Source organism: Cryptotermes secundus, unplaced genomic scaffold, assembly GCF_002891405.2.
Source record: "Cryptotermes secundus unplaced genomic scaffold, Csec_1.0 scaffold195, whole genome shotgun sequence".
NCBI lineage: Eukaryota > Metazoa > Arthropoda > Insecta > Blattodea > Kalotermitidae > Cryptotermes > Cryptotermes secundus.
The window spans coordinates 272,923-289,928 of record NW_019732859.1 but is presented as its reverse complement, the minus strand read 5'-3'; the positions used below and the strand labels follow the sequence as shown (position 1 = coordinate 289,928).

The 17,006-nt window shown below is 39.5% G+C and overlaps 1 protein-coding gene across 3 annotated transcripts in view; it reads right to left on the bottom strand.

Moving 5' to 3' along the window:
• LOC111867790 overlaps window positions 1-15,873 on the bottom strand; it is a 32,238-nt gene extending 16,365 nt beyond the window's left edge. For 2 of the 3 annotated variants that reach the window (XM_023857950.2, XM_023857951.2), the window contains exons 1-6: window positions 15,682-15,873; window positions 13,326-15,517; window positions 12,967-13,227; window positions 6,730-6,913; window positions 4,537-4,820; window positions 2,736-3,002 (exon numbers count right to left, since the gene is read on the bottom strand). In XM_023857950.2, coding sequence (XP_023713718.1) covers window positions 2,736-3,002; window positions 4,537-4,820; window positions 6,730-6,913; window positions 12,967-13,227; window positions 13,326-15,377 — 3,048 coding nt within the window. In that variant the 5' untranslated portion in view covers window positions 15,378-15,517; window positions 15,682-15,873. Of the gene's footprint in view, window positions 1-2,735; window positions 3,003-4,536; window positions 4,821-6,729; window positions 6,914-12,966; window positions 13,228-13,325; window positions 15,618-15,681 lie in introns of those variants that run through there. The other variant, XM_033752808.1, reaches the window with a different exon arrangement.
• Window positions 15,874-17,006: the final 1,133 nt, after the last annotated feature.

The window sequence follows — 17,006 nt, the reverse complement described above, 5'->3', positions numbered from 1 at the left end:
TAAACCTCTGGAGAAATCTGCTGCCATGGCCTTGATAGCATCTCTCAGAGTTCAGGGTTAACAGAAAGGAAAGTACAATCACTTGTCACTGTGTAGGGCATTTTTCTCTGTATCTTCTAACAGCATCAGTAGCATTTCTGTTATACTCTCCTAGCACAAGAAGCATGTCAGCTAATTCAGGATATAAATAGCCACTTTCCATGCTGGATTGTTATGTAATGTACTTTCCCACACTCAGACTGCTTCAGACTAACTCAAAATGTAACATATTTGCTCAATGCAAGACCAGTTCAGCAACAGAAACACCCATTTCTAATATATGCATGCAACAGTAGAACAACGGAGTTATGCAACCTGTTTCTAGGCAACTGCTCGGTAAACACACTTCTGCATAGGTGATGTCACACAATAGAGCGCAACCTGTGTTTCCTTTGTGTCCATGCAGCTTACGCATGCACCATGACATCACACCCAAACAGTGCTTAGCTATCACGTGACTTCTGTTTTCTGTGTTGTCCGTGTAATGGCTATATAACACAAGTCCGCTTGTACCTGAGATCTTTTAGTTGAGTTCCAAGGTTCTAGGGTGATTGAAAAGGAAATGACAAGAAGGCTTCATGCTAATTTTAAGTGCTAGTTTGTGTGACGAGATCCATTGCCAGGAGACGAATAGTGAAGACGGAGAATCCTGGTGTGAGTGCAACGGTGGACTGGAAAGTGTGTAGAATAGTGACAGCTTTATAATTGACTGTGATTAAGAGAACGTGTAACCAAAGTGCTAATAAATCCAATCCAGAACCCATCATTTTCATCACATGTACCACCTGACAAGTGACAATATACGGGTATCAGTGGTTATTTGTTTGCATTACAGCACTGCATTCTCACAATAAGACTGTCAGATACTGAAATCATCAACATGGTGTTTGGAGTCAAATGGATCTTTATAATTACCAAATAACAGAAACAAAATTCTCTTGGAACATTTGTTTTTGGCTTATAAAGGCCCTAAGGGTACATACTCATATGAACATTCTTGATTTTGATGTAAAATATTTCACGTAATAATGACTCTGTGCATGCGTGTATGTGTGCGTAGCATTCAATTTCTCAATGAGGACTCATACTCCTGGAATCCTTAAAAGGGGGAAAACTTGTCTTTTATTTGGGCAAATACAATATCAATCCATTTCAACATGACCCTAATATCATAGCATGAGCAGCATCAGATATTCTCAAAGGAAAATTAATATCTGTATCAAGAGTGAGAATTCTTTTCTGAATTTGATCTAAAAAATTCAAGATTCACAGTTGCCTATCCAATGCTAAGTAACGCCTGCACAATAAGCAGCTGCAGTACAGCCATACTACGTAATGTGCTGGAAGTGGTGTTCCCTGTGTGGATTGTGAAGAGAGTCTTGAGATGGCAGCAAGAAGAGTGAGACAGTGGTGTGAGATGGCTGCCAGCCTGGAAGTTAGTGGAGTGGAGTGAGTTGGTTGGTCAGTCGGTGGGTTCTTTGGTGAGTTGGAGGGCTGCTGTGGTTCAGTCCTCGTGAACTGTTATTGTTAGGAGCTGGCAGATGAGGCCAGGCAATTTGGGAACCCAAAGGAAGGGGAACATCTAACACTGGAAACCATGACCAGAAAACTGACGAAGACACAGCAGGATGGGGTGCGTGTCCTGTGGTGAATTAGCAAGAGCACTACAGTTACTTGTAGTTACAAGTTGTTTGTATAAGTGTGCAGTAAATCTGATTACTAATCCAAAACCCATCTACAGTCACTCCATGAATCATGACATTATCCTCTGCTACACATGGGTCTGTTTGGTGGGAACAGGCTGTACAAATGCTTTACAATAAATTACAATATATACAGACTTGCACAGAAACAATAACTGTGTAAGTGTATCAATGTTGTCACCACAACTACCACCAGCAACACCAATCATCCTTAGCTATCACGTTTCTTTGCTCTCCAACAGGATACCCACTGCCTACACAACCCAACAATTCTACAGGCACAACACAGACCTCATTAGTTACCAGATCAACCTCGTTCTGTGCAGACATATTTGCTCTGTGCTCCCTCACAGTCTCTCCTAGGGGCCCAGCCCTGAAGCACAAAGGAGCAGCAGAACAGACCTTTGTATTGTCAGCAAACTAAAGTGTTCCTAATGCAGCGGTCCTTGCTCAATTAAGATTTCATCATAACTGCCTGCAAGGAAGTGATACCAAGAACTCATTTTACAGAACAAATTGCAAGACTATGTACTGGTGTACACCTAGCCTTGCACCCATACAAAATAACAGTTACATTAAACTTTTGCAGAATCTCTGATTTTTTAATTGGGGGGCAGTGAGACTTTGGTTAATGTGCTGATAAGCTACAGACTGCAAGATCCCATTAAGAATGTTTGACATCCTTTATTCAAGTCCATAGTTGGTTCTGAGTCAGCCAGGCTTTCATCCAATAAGTATTACTAGCCAGATATAAGGAAACCTTTAACCTTTAAACATGCAATAGTATAAAACAGAATCATAAACTATATAAGATTAATGCTACTCTCACTATATATTTACCAACCTAATGTAAAAAAAGTTAGCTGCCTTTGAAGAACATTTTGGGTTACTGAGGTTAGGTTACACATGCATAGAAATTTTCTCAATAAAGTTTATGCTCCAAATTCAATGTGATACTGATAACTGTTTATGCATGTGAGTCCATTTAAATACCTTGTAGTAGAAGCCACTGGCTCTGAATGGACTGATAATGCAGTACGCCAGAGGCAAGCAGAGACTCGAACCTTCAGGCTGCACACGTCGGCAATAGCCAAACCTCCGAACTCCTGTCTCACTGGTGATCACAAGGGAGTAGCTCTGTTCATCATTCCCTCCACATCCTGGCTGTGATGGTGTGGCAGGTGGCGGCGGTGGCGGTGGCGGTGGCCAGTCTCTTGCATCAGGGAAGCAGAAATGCTCAATATGAGGAGGAACATCAGCCTGGACGAAGTAAGATAAGATACATATAAAGTCAACCCACTGTAACACATTCACATTCGCATTCAAACAGGTGCAACATATAGTTCAGCAAGGTTGCTCTTGTGATGGTGATTGTTGAGCTGCAGAAGAGGGTAATTTTCCAAAATGTATAAGAATGAATTCTTGTAATGATGTCATCATTAAAGAAAAACAAGTTGACGACAATTTCTTGTGTCAATATGTGGCATGTTCACTTTAGGACTACCCCATCCATGTTCTAAATGTTCAAATGACAAAATTATACCCGCTGACACATCCAAAGATGTGAAAATTTGCCTCATCAGTGAAGGACAATACAACTTAAAGAATTAACATGTTCCAAAATGTGTGTGCATATGTGGACTGCAAACTGTGATCTAAGTTGTTTATCATATACTGTAAGTTTCTGGATTATGGTTTTAGATGTCAGCTCATCTGAAGAATTCTGTGGACAGTTATTTGCTGAGTCTGTAACACTACACTTACTCAGGGATAAACTTCTCTGGACTCTGTATAAAAGCCTACTTTTAAGGCTGAAAAGTAAGCCACACAACAAACCAACAAGAAGGTTCATACCTGCTTCATGCCAGTTTCTTGCTTCACTTATTCCTCAGCCCTGAAGATGGAAGTAACTTGTTCCTACATAGCAATGGCTGACTTTCAACAGGCTACACAGCACTGTACCCCAGAAGATAGAACGCTTCACTGCCCTACCTGCTTTAATTCCTGAATTGTAGGTGTTTTACATGCCAGCACATTTTTGCTAGAACCTGTATTTATAATTCTCAGCTCACCAGTCACCCTCACATTCAACAGCAAATAGTCTGAGCTACTGACACAATCATTAAACAAACCACAAATAAGAAACGGGTAACATAACAAAATACTCACATCTATGAACACACACATGCATGCATGCACACACGCACAAACACACCTGTAATGATTTGGAATGTAAGGCAAAATGTAAAGTTATCACTGTGCCGAACTAATTAAGTACTATACATAAAGAAGTATAGGGGAGTGGATACACAGATCCACATTTTCTTGACCTGAGCACTACTGGGCAGTGAAGGATGAGCTTCATGTTCCGGCTGCTATATTCTTGGGGAAAGAGCCCATCGTATCCATTGTATGGGAGGCTTGCTTGGCCTCAGAGCCACCTGGAGAAAATCCGAAACCTATCAGGACTCAAAACTCCAATCCCTCAGTGATTCAGCCCACAGCCAGGCACTATACCAACTAAGCAGGTTAGCTCAACCAGAAACAGCAGACCTTTACTTTGAAGGTACCTACTTCAAGTCTTGTGAGAGTACTAGCTTTATGACTAATAAGATTTTCTTGTATCAGCCAAGGAAAAGACCATGATACTTTGATACACATAATTCTTTCAGCTGACGCATTCTCATTCAACATTACACAAAACATGTTCAAAATGAATCAGTTATACCAGCACCACTCAGGCACTAACGCCATTTTTCTGACAAGCTTCTACATGGTAAATGCATTCACTCACATCAAGAGGATATTTGCTTTTGATGTAAGGCACTTTAGTCTTCTTGTCTGATGGATCCAGATTCAGACCAACAAGGAGGATGCACTGGAACAGATGGGGGAATGCACTTGGGGTTGTAGCAGTGCTGCGTACACGGTGATACACTCTGCTTGATACACGTCGCACATACACCTTACGCTCCTCTGCCTGTCGTGTCAACTGCTCTTGTTGCTCAGCCGAGCTGGTGGAGATGTTGTCCTCGCCTTGTGTATTTGATTCCACGCATCTGGCAGCAGTCATTCCCACTACAACAAAATACAAATGCAGAAACTTTTATATACTGTCACATGTTAGTGACATGAGACGCAAGGTTTGGATTGGATTTACTGAAGACTTATAACTCCTAGCTATAAATAACCGTCTCACTGATTTACATTCTACAAATCACTACAGCATATTAAATCTCAGCCTGTTGTCATCTTCACTGGTTGTTACTAGGTAGCGACACCCAGCAACGGATGCTTCCATGCTCACATTCTTACTGACTGGCAACTGTCTCACAACTAACTCATGACTGCAACTGACCCAGTTTAGACAACAGCTTTCACTATATAGTCTCGGAATGAGCTGAAGATAAAGCACCGTTCATGACATCTCCTGTATTGTTGTGCACACATCTGTTTTGCGGATTCATGTTTACTGAGCAGTTATCTAGCAGGGGATGATTCCGGATTTCAGGTGGCATGTTACCATATATTATAATAAGCAAATAATATTGATTCATTGTTGTATTTGTAATTATGGGTATTCTGGGATGTGACATCACGTAGTGTGGTCAACAAGCACCAAGGTTTTAGAGGAACCCGTTGCCTCTATCTTCAGGGTAGAAGAATCCATCTACCCTGGTCCTTCTGTAACATTTGTACCAACCTTCCAGAATATCATAATCTTAACATTCATCCACATGGGAACCTCAAATCTCACACTTCTAATTGTGACAGGAGATTGGAGAAACCTGCATAATGTGGAGCTTCATAATTTGTACTCTTCTCCAAGTATAATTAGAATGATCAAGTCAAGGAGGATGAGGTGGGCAGGGCATGTAGCATGAATAGGGATGCATACAGTATATTTGTGGGAAAGCCAGAAGGAAAGAGACCACTGGGAAGACCAATATGTAGGTGGGTGAACAATATTAAAATGGTTCTTAGAGAGAGGATGCAATGATATGGATTGGATTGACCTGGCTGAGGATAGCTGAGGATAGCTCTTGTGAACACAGTACTGAACCTTCAGGTGCCATAAAATGCTTGGAAGTGCTTAAGAACTGCACAAATGGCGGTTTCTCAGGAATGGCTCAGCTCTGTGAGTGATACTATATACGTTCCTCTTCTACCCAAATGTGCTACATGCCCTTCCCATATTATCCTTGACTTTATCGTTCTACTTATACTTGGCAAAGTGTACAAGTTACGAAGCTCTTCATTACACAGCTTTCTCCAACCTTCTGTCACTTCGTTTCTCTCGAGTCCAAAAATTCTCCTCAGCACCCCCTTCTCAAACACCCTAACTCTATGTTCCTCCCTTATGTCAGAGACCAAGCTTCACACCCATACAGAACCACAGGAAAAATTACAGTTTTCTATATTCTAACTTTTATGTTAACTTTCATGCTTTCACAACATTAGAGGATATATCTTGAAATTCTAAACGTTGCAAAGGAAGAATGTAACTTTACTATTTAATGAATAGCTCGAAATAAGAAAATTACTGCAATCTTAATTTTAGTTATACACTTCCAAATGATGCTGCTTTAGATCTAGTGAAATATATTTATATGGATCACATAATTTACTGAATGTATAGTAGAAAGCCAGACGTTAGCAGGAAAGTTGGAAGGTACAGAATGAGATAGCTATAACATGCAGAGAATAATTTAAAACAGATAAAACTGAACAAACGGAGGAAAATGGCTAATAGAGAAGACCACAGAGTTGTCGTGACAGAGGCTGACATTCTTACAGGATCACTCAGTCAAGGAGAAAGTAATGTGAAGAAACATTGAGGAACATCCACTCCGTAGTTGTCGGCTTATCATTACTGCACATACAATAGCTATGCACATGTAGTGCCATCATGACCTTCAACATACACTCACAGTGGAAAGATTCTGATAAAACTAGTCTATCTAATCATGGCTGGTTACATTATTACCTTTCGCACCGTCGGGTGAATGTGTTCCCGCTGATTCTGCTTCCACTTTCTGGATTACCCTAGCAAGTGTTCCATCATCAGGTGTTGAAGCCTGAGAATCTGAATCGGAGCCAACTAAATCCAATGGACTTATTGGCATACCTTGCAATGGAGATCCAAATGCCTGATTCATGAGCAGCTGAATCTGTAACCAACAATTAACTCCTTAATTTATTTAATGCCACAAATTACTTAGTTCCAGTGGCATGAAGCTACTATGACTGGTGATGATCTACTTGACACCACTGTCCCAACATTAACCTGGACGCTTACACAAATGTCAACCTGTGAAATGCGTCTAGGGATAGACTGCTTCACTTCAAACGACAGATGGCATGATATGCTTTAGTTTTTACCATATACTGGATTAAGGAACTGCGGCCTCATGCACATTTCTGAAATATGAAAATCGAAGTTTCTACTTCTGTTAGAGCAGTGTGACAATGTTACAAATGTGGGAAATTTGGCCACATAAGTAAACTTTGTATGAAGGAACAACAGTGCTCCTCATGCAGAGAAGCTAAACAATGCCTGAATTATAACGGTAATCACACAGCAAACAGCGAATGATGCACAATAATTAAATAACAGAGGGAAGTCAACCAGATCATGGCTCATAGAAATGTCGGATTTTTGGAAACATGGCTAATTGTTGAAAAATGGTCATAACCCTGGCAGTTAAACCCTGTGTTCTCTTCAGGTACTGAAAGCCTGCAAGGGTATGTTGAACAGATTGGATGGAGCCCGGGTAGAAGGCAAAGGAAGATGACCATGGATAACAGCAGGACTCAAATATCTGAAACAAGTCCGAACAATGTAGAGCAAAGGAACAACTCTAAAGACCAGGCAGTGTTACAGAAATCTTTAGACGAGTTGGAGTCCATTCAGACGGAGGACGAAGTCAAGAACGTATTGGTGACGATAATCAATTTAGTGATAAACTCCAGGGACGCTAAAGCAATGGTAAGACACCTGTGGAAAGCCGTCTAGCTTCATGAGCAACATTTCAACGGAATTCAAAGGGAATCAACAAATTAAGATTTTTCAATGTAATTATAGTCTAAGAAGCTATGACAGAACAAGGTATTTATAAGAATGTGCTACAGAGGGCTCGATTGGCACGGGCTAGGCCATTTTTGTATACATATTCATTAAAAAAAAGGAAAAAAGAAAAGTACAACAGATAAAGAACATTCCTCTACAATAAAATATATTTAATAGGTTCACTCTGAAATTCTACAAAACAGAAATCCCATTCACAGCACAAAAATGGAGAACATTATCTTCTGGGATGTGTTACTGTGTAGTCTAGCAAAAGTTCACCGCTGTTTTGAAGGAATACGCCACCTGCAGCTTCAGTGTCAACCAACCAAGCAACTAGCAAGCAGGGTGCTCTACATGTCTTAATCTTCAATCCTGAAGATGGAGACAGTATTTTTCTCCAAAATATCAGTGAACCTCTACCAGACTACACTGTGTCACATCCCAGAAGACACTATCCAGCATACCTTAACATTCTTCACATCTGTTACTGATTCTTCAGCTAACACTGTATCAATTACAAAGTGGATACTTTTCAGTCCAGTGTGACATACAAGTTTACAATGCTTCAGTCTTTATTCACAGTCTTTTTTATTGTAAACCTGTAGGTCACACTGGACTGAAAATTATCCACTTTGTAATTAACAGTGTGACAGACCGGAATGAGACAAATCAAAAACTGTATCAATTCCTAAGTCCAGATATTAGAGTGAGAGCCACATAATTTCACTAGCCAATCTAAACAAGAATCATATATATATGTGTTCATGAGGAGTATGCAAGCACGATAAATATGTATCCTTCTCACTACATTAGCCTTGAGAGGGAAAAATGAAAGACGAACACAAAACAATAAAACAACATACAAGAAGGGACACGGTCACTACAACAATGCTAAAATGTGACATAAATAAAAGTAACATTTTTCAATCCAGTCATTTTGTTAGCACAGTAAACCTTCACTAATCTGGAGTTATTGGGGAGGAGAGGTCATCTGGATTAGTTAAGCAAAAGGCAGCTTAATGATGTTAAGTGGTGTTGATGGGGAGGGACTATACAGACTTTGTTTAAAAACTATGAAAAGACAATACATTTATTCATCAATAAGAGACTTATACAGAGGATTAAATGAAACTAATAACAGTTACCAACATAGAACTGAAGAGTCGGGATAGTGTACTCAGTATAGTGACTGGTTATGGACTGGATGACTGAGGGTTTGGAGTTTGAGTACTAGCAGGGTCAAGATTTTTCTCTTCTCCATGTCATCCAAACCAGATCTGGGGTCCACCCAACCTCCTATCCAATGGGTAGCAGAGGCTCTTTCCCTGGGGGTAAAGCAGCTGGGGAGCGACCCTGACCACTCATCTCCAGCCAGTGCTGAGGTCAAGGAAATGTGGATCTATACATCCACTCCCCCATACGCTTTCATGGCACAGTGCTAAATTAGTTAAGCACAGACCTGCTGGACGTCTTTATACTTCACAGCATAACGTCAAACTACATGCAAGTTGAGTCCAGCTTCAAGCTATCGTCGGACCATTCTCTGGTAATTGCAACTATAGTGCAAATGTGATAAGTAAATCAACTATCCCAACACTTATCACAAAACTCACAAACTGGGACAGTTTTCATACATACATAGATGAACACATGAACTTGAACAGAAGAACAAAAGACTCGAACAAACTGGACTAGGTGACTCAGTATTTTACCACCTTAACAAAAAAACTGCTTGCCCTTGCCAAATCGAATCCTCAGCCTCAAGCCTGTCACTACACCGACTGAAATCTTAGTCATCAGGATCAACAATTTTTTCCCCAAAGTCATGTGACTCCTTTAAAAGACTGTCAAAAGAACAATTTCACAAGTTGGCATGCCTGAGAGTGATATGATGCTAATCACAAGCATTTCCTGTCACTATCATGCTGAATGCAATTCACCCACAGATGAACTGTCACAAGTGGCCCATTACGTAATCATAATATTGGGACACTTTCATGATGTCAACCCTCTCACTAGTAATTTTGAACATGGCTGTACAGAACATACAAAAACACACACACTGTATGTAAGGAGTACAGTCTTCTGAATTGTAGTCCTGTGTAGCTTGTAGAATCTCAGATGTTTCAGAAGAACATATCACCTCCGTCTTTGGAGCTGAAGAGTAAGCCAAGCTAAAGTTGCCACTTGCTTCTTTTGGTTTCTTGACTGGTTTACTCTGCAACCCTGAAGATGGAGGCAATATGTTCATCCAAAACGTCAGCTCTCTCCGAACTACACAGTGTTACATTCCAGCAGGCCATATTAAACATAACCACTGCTGTGATAACTGCAAATTCAACACAACATCCAGTTTTACAGAAAAACCTCACTATACTGACATGCTACAAATTCTGATGAAATTTTATATTGAGAATTCTCGTACTTTCCAATTAATGTGGCCAATGAGGGCTTAATTTTTTTAAGGGCTAATAGTTTTTGTGTATATAATACTAAACAGTCATTGAAACAAACCTTTCTTAATTCAATTACTGATTCTTGGGAGTGCTTTTCCAGGAAAGAGTGGTAATATTTCAGTGTGTGCGCAGACATGGAAATTGACAAGGCACATATTTGCATGACATATGCATGTCAAGTAATCAAATGTCCTCATTTGTGCATGTGCACATATGTGTAGGAACACAAGATTTATTAAGAGAGGTGATGGCTTGCTGTATACTGAATTATGCCTTCCATACTAGAAGCATTCAGTATATCAACCACTATGTGACAATTCTGTAAAAATGCCATTAGCTTATTTTTAATAAGCACTAATGTCTTTATGTTGTTTCCTCACACTAACAAACCATATGTAAAATATATATATCACACAGAATATCAACCAAGAAATACTCAGCCTGATAAACCAGTCAAGATTTAGAAAGAAAGTGAAGATTAAACTATGACACCACTTCACCCACACACACACACACACACACACACACACACAAACACCAGTAAAGTAAGTGCAAGCACAAAAGACAAACCAACCAACCAAATGCCTGGAAAAAGAGTCCTTCTTGAGGAGCTAACAGTTCCACAACCATTCAAGAAATTCCCAGCCTTCTGCACAACCTTAAGGTTCATTATAATGATCACAACAGCCAGCCACTAGTTCCTACCCTGTGGGAGATGAATCCAGCTGACACCCTCACATTCTGTTTAAGACCCATTTTAATACTATCCTGCCACCTATGTATGCCTACCATGTATGTCTTCCAAGTGGTTCCGTTCCATCAGGTTCTTCTACTAATACTCTGTATTCATTTCTGATCTCGCTGTGTTACATGCCCCACCCAACCCCCATCATCACCATAATATCTGGCAAGAAGCCTAAGTTATGAGGTTCCTCATTATACAGTTTTCTCCAGCCTCCTATTCTTCCCCTCCCCCCAATGTGTCTAAATACTGCTCCCTAGCACAGTGTTCTTAAACATACTAAGTCTCTGTTCTTCCCTTAAGTTTCCTTACACAGAAAATTACATTAACAATAAACTCTTAAACAACACAAAAATGACAATAAATGTGCATCTCAGTTTCATTTTCACTACAGCCCAATTACGTAGTCTACTGAACTACATCCTCTACACAGTAACTTTACTTCTTTGGTGTCAGAAATACATTCCTTAAATCTGTCACAGCGTTTCATGTCACTTCCATCTACAGCATTTGCTGATACTGTTCTCTTTAATTGCACTTGAAAGATACAGTGCGTTCAATCAAGTGCGCGCCGCGGCTGCAATTTGCCGTGAGTNACTTATCTGCTTTTACCGGTTCTCACGGTATCTCCGCTTGCAGAATTCTTATATTTTTCTTCTATCCTGAAGATGGAGGTGATACGTTCCTCCGAAACGTCGGTTAACATCACATATACACAGTGCCAAATCCCAGAAGACTGCTTTCTTCATTATAGGATAAATTAATAGGGGTTTGATGTTATCAATTACAGTAATTTATCTCTGCTTTATTAATATAATGCAAGTTTTGAGGTTACTGAAATGACTGGAGTCATAAAAACAGTACATTGCTTTGTTTGGGCAGAAGTGCTGTGATGTGAAACTTGAAACTCTCTCCAGATTTAATTGCCAAAGAACCTGCCCCAAGGACATGACTGGGCCATATCTCAGACCCAAGAAGGCATATCCAAGGTGAGTTCATGCCACAATTTTATAGATAACAGATGTGAAATGAACAATACTAAAAATAATGTAACTTTCACTTAGGTGATGAATCACTTTTGTCGCATTTTGAACCTAAAGGTGAGGCAGCTATGTTAAAACCAGCCAGCTGCTTATGATAGATGAGCAATAGCATCCAACATCATGGAACCATATGGTTTTCAAAAAGACATGTCTCTCATACAAGCCATCTTAAAAACCTCTGTTCTTAGATTTGGAAGATTAAGGACTGGTTTCTTGGCCACTCTTGATATTACATAAATGACACAGACATTTTTTTTCTGTGAACTCTGTAAATTTATGCCTAGTTCTATACAACTAAAGTTGACTAAAACATTATGTCGCACTGGCTGTTATTCCATAAATTATTAATATAAACTGTGTTTATTCAAGTAAATAAACTTGTATTACTTGAAAAAGGGGTTACATTCATCCAAAATGTGGCCTTCTCCAAACTACATAGTAGTTCAACACAGAACACTATACTCTTCAATTCCTGTTTCTTGACCTTCAGAACTGCACCTGACAGGGTTTATCTGTGACACTAATGCATAATAATTTACAGAAATCACAGAATAGCTTAATAATCTTTTAAAATTACAGTTATTTTCAACATATTTACTGGGAAAGCTATTTTTCAAGGAAAGTTATATGTATAAAAGCTACAGTACTAAGAAAAGTGAGTACACAAATTTGAATAAAACAAGTATCATATTCAAAATAAAACTGCGTGCAAATAAAACAACACATGCAACAAGTGCAAATGACATGCACCCTATCATGCTGAGTTCAACGCCAAAAGTCAGTGTACATGAGGCAAAGCACCCTTGATCCCATGCCTGTCAGGTCCTGCTCACAGACATCCCTAAGTCCACCAAAACCACCTTACAGAACAGGTACACAGGCGAGGAGAAGAATTCTTCTTGATCAAACTCACCTTCATCCTCTCCACTTTACTTGGAACCACATTTATGAAACCAGTGGTTTGTCCACCCCTCACCAATGCAGCCAATCGTAACAAAGGAGGTTTCTTCTGTTCACTGGTGCCAGTTTCAGTGCCTAAGCTCTGAGGTGCATTACTGACTTGTCTTTCTGGAATTGTTGGAATTATGGGTTCAGTCTTCTTAGATTCATTATTTCCAGTCTTTATACCATTTTCAGCAATTCCCGCTGTTCCGCTGCTACGTAATGGTGTGCACTGGGATTAGGTACAAAGAAAAGGACATAATATAAAACAGTGATGCCGCATCCTACACTGCAAAATTCACAGTACCTACACAATTATTATTCACTCACCAAATAATGAAGAGTGGCTGATCTGGATGTAACGCTTTTTGAAGAAAGTGAAGTTGATGTCTGATTTTGAAATTCCTTAGCATGTGTTCCAATTTTAGACAAATCTCCAACACTTTCTCCACCCTTCAAAACATTCCATGGACTCTTGCGATCTTGTAGTCCATGTGTGCAGTTGTGAATTTTTTTAAGGTAATCAAATGGTTCTGCATATATATGTTCCTCACTGCGTGATTTACTATGTAGCAATGCTCCATATGGTTTAGGTATACTCTTTGATGGCGAATGGTTTTTAGGTGACTCCACGAAAAACTCTGACTGTTTCTCAAGTACTTTCTCATATAAGTGGATTTGGGAACGCAGTGGATTGTTTGAACTGACAGAAACACAAGTTAAGTTTAGGCACCCACCAGATCTTGCACTATCACCATCAGTATAGGTTTCTTGTGAGCTAAGTGGTTCACTCTTCAAGGGCAAACTTGGTAGAGGACCCATTCTCCCTACTGATTTTCCAGAATCTGAATGTGGTTCACTGTATGTCACGGTAGCCTTGTCCTCAACATGTCTCTTCATCAAAGGGCTTTTTGGCCTCAGAACAACTCCCCCAGTGCCTTGCTGATGGTTCACTAACACAGACTCCAACTTTTTCAGCATTATCTCTGATTCTGTTCTTGAGCGTACTGGTTTCACAGCCTTCTGAACATTCATCTCCTCTGATGCAATTTTAAAAAAATTTTCTTGCTGAGGCAAGTCTTTATTTGACACTGCCTCAATGGCACTTGTAGTGGCACTTGGCATGGAGAGACTGTGCTGGCCTACATTATCTGGATGTGGTGTATTGTGAGCAAATGTTCTGGGTGGTTTCTTTGGTGGAGGGCCTGCAGGTAAAGGTGCCTTCAAGGCAGCTTTTAAAGTATCTGTTAGGATGGAGTAATTAGTACTTGCTTCTTCCTGCAATGTTTCAGGTGGTACCTGATCCTGTTCACTTCTAGCACAACTAGTACCTTTAATATTATTCACTTTATTTCCACTTGGAACACTTGTTAACTTGGCATGTGACCCCACTTCTTTGTGTCCCATGTTTCTCACAGTGGTAGAGTTTTCCACCGTGCAATCAGAACCTGACTGTTGGTTCTGAAGTGGAAGTTTTACCCCACGACTATCGAATTTATGTAAAAATGGTGCCAACACTTCAGCTTTAACTTTTGAAACAGAAGCATATTCAGCACCTGGTTTAGCTAATTTTGTACTGTGCTGAGGCACTGTTTCAGAGTTTTCAAGATCAATCTCATTGCTTAAGATGGCTTTACCACCAAAATTTTTAGATATACTTGGATTATTCACACGAGATTCTGTTGCATAAGTGGTAGACACAGTGTTCCCTGAGTTTATTATGGACATTAGTTTCTTAGCTGCATCAGTTTCCTCACATGGCAACTGCTTTCGTAATTGTAATCTGTGGGATTTGTTGGCAACAGCTGCCATATCAGATGAGGCATAAGGAGATACATTCAATTTCCTTACTACTGACTTCACACTTTGCCCATCCTCAAATAATTTAACCCTGTTACCTACAACTGATCTAGTTTTTTCAGGGGCACCACTTGTCTGTCCAACCACATTTCGACCTTTCACAATTTTGTCACAACGAAATGCTGGGCTACGGCGAATATGACCCCTTCCATATGGATTGCTCAGCTGCCTCTCTGCTCTCATTGGACCACCTGTAGGAGTTTTTATGGTGGGTGATGGGTTTGGGAACTTCCTTGGAATGTCAATGGGGTTAGAAATTGCTGTATGCAAAATTTTCCTTCTTCCTGAAGCACTACTTTTAGTTCCATTACTGGGCTGTGTTTTATTTCCCAGTGAACTTCGGTTGACAGGAACTCTGGCAGACAGAGATAAATCGTTATTAATAACTTCAAATCTCTTCTTAATATTCTCGACTCTGCTTCTAGATTCTGGTGGTGAGACATATGACATTGTCACTCCCTTACAATACAACACATATCCAACATTGCGTATGTTGTATACATTGTTCATTACTGTGAACATTTTATTTCACCCCTTTTCGAAATGGACACAAAGTTAACTTGAAAATCCATTTTCTTTCTAGAAACAGCTTAGTTATGTCACCATTCAGTTCAACTTCGGTACACTTGCACATGTTAAATGATTCGCCAGTCGACAGTCGCCTGTGAGAAGAAAAGAGAGTGCTCAGGCGATACTATAAACTGAAGAATACAAACTACTGTGTTAGGAGTTAGAAATAATTTGCTTTCAGTCCCACTTTTAAACCAGCCACGTCAGAAAATAGCGGTTCACGTGCGAGAGTCACACCCTTCACTACATTACTTACCGACTTCCTCTTGTGATAATTTTATGACGAATTTCTAACAGCCATTAATCACGCGAAATTTAGAGCCAGTTAAAATATATTTTGTATAGTAACTTATCTAACTACGCATGACACGTCAAAAAATGGCAAATAACATCGGATAACACTAGCACCACCACAAAAATACATACACCAACACACACTTCCTTCGTATTCTAGAATTGTTTCTAGGACATGACACTCTGGCGGGAAGTCAGTTGGATGTTGCCAACGGAAAGTTAAATTCCCTATTGGTATTACATCGTGAGTCATCGTATTACGTAGAATATATATATATATATATAAACACTTTTCACCATAAATTAATNTTAGAATATATATATATATATATATTTACACTTTTCACCATAAATTAATTACTGTTTTAATAAACAATAATTAACCTCATAGCAATAGCAAGGATCAAGGTTCCAATAGCCATCACAAGTCCGAAAAAAATTTATCTGATCGTCAGAATTCGAGTCCTTCGCGCCAAACCTCGGTGTTTAAATTCAAGTTGTTTTTTTTCCTTGACACTACAGTTCCAGTGGGCGTAGGGCTACCTCCATGAACTTCTCCGAAATTCAAGTTTACTGTCGTAATTTAATATCGACTACACATACCTTTTTCACGGTACTTAGAAATGTTGAGGTTTCACATGAGTTTCACTGGGCTTGCTGTGGCGAACGTAGTACAGGCGACCCTTCAATTTACGTGCCTGAATAGGCGTGGAACAAAATCCACTGGAGCCAGAAGTAACCAAAGGATTTCGTTTGAATACGTTCATATAGACCTTGACCACTGTTAATGAATTTATTAATTTGAAAAATTAGTTACGACAATTAACATGCTCCTGAGCCCTCTAGAGCTCCTGTGAAAAGGCTGCTTTGAATGGGGACTATGCTTTGATAAGATATATTGTAATCGGAGATTATTATATTCCCAATAATATGATTAGTTTAAGATTATCTGTAGGTAGGGATCGGTGTTACGTAACAATCAATGTTAGGTGTTTAAGTTTAATTTTGTATATGACATTTCAGGTGTTATACCTTATGTTGATAATGAAATAGCGAAAATCATCACGTATAACACGTTAAAAAAGTTTACTGGATAACATATGTTCTACATTTTTCAGCCCCATGAGGCTTACTTGCTAGAAATTAATGTACAGCAAGAATTCTCTTTAATTCGTAAGCCTCTAATGAATGCCCTAAGAGTTGAAACACATTTTATCCAGTGATTAAAGTTTCTAACTACTATATATATTATACTTGATGGTTCTTATTACTTCATTATGTTTAAGT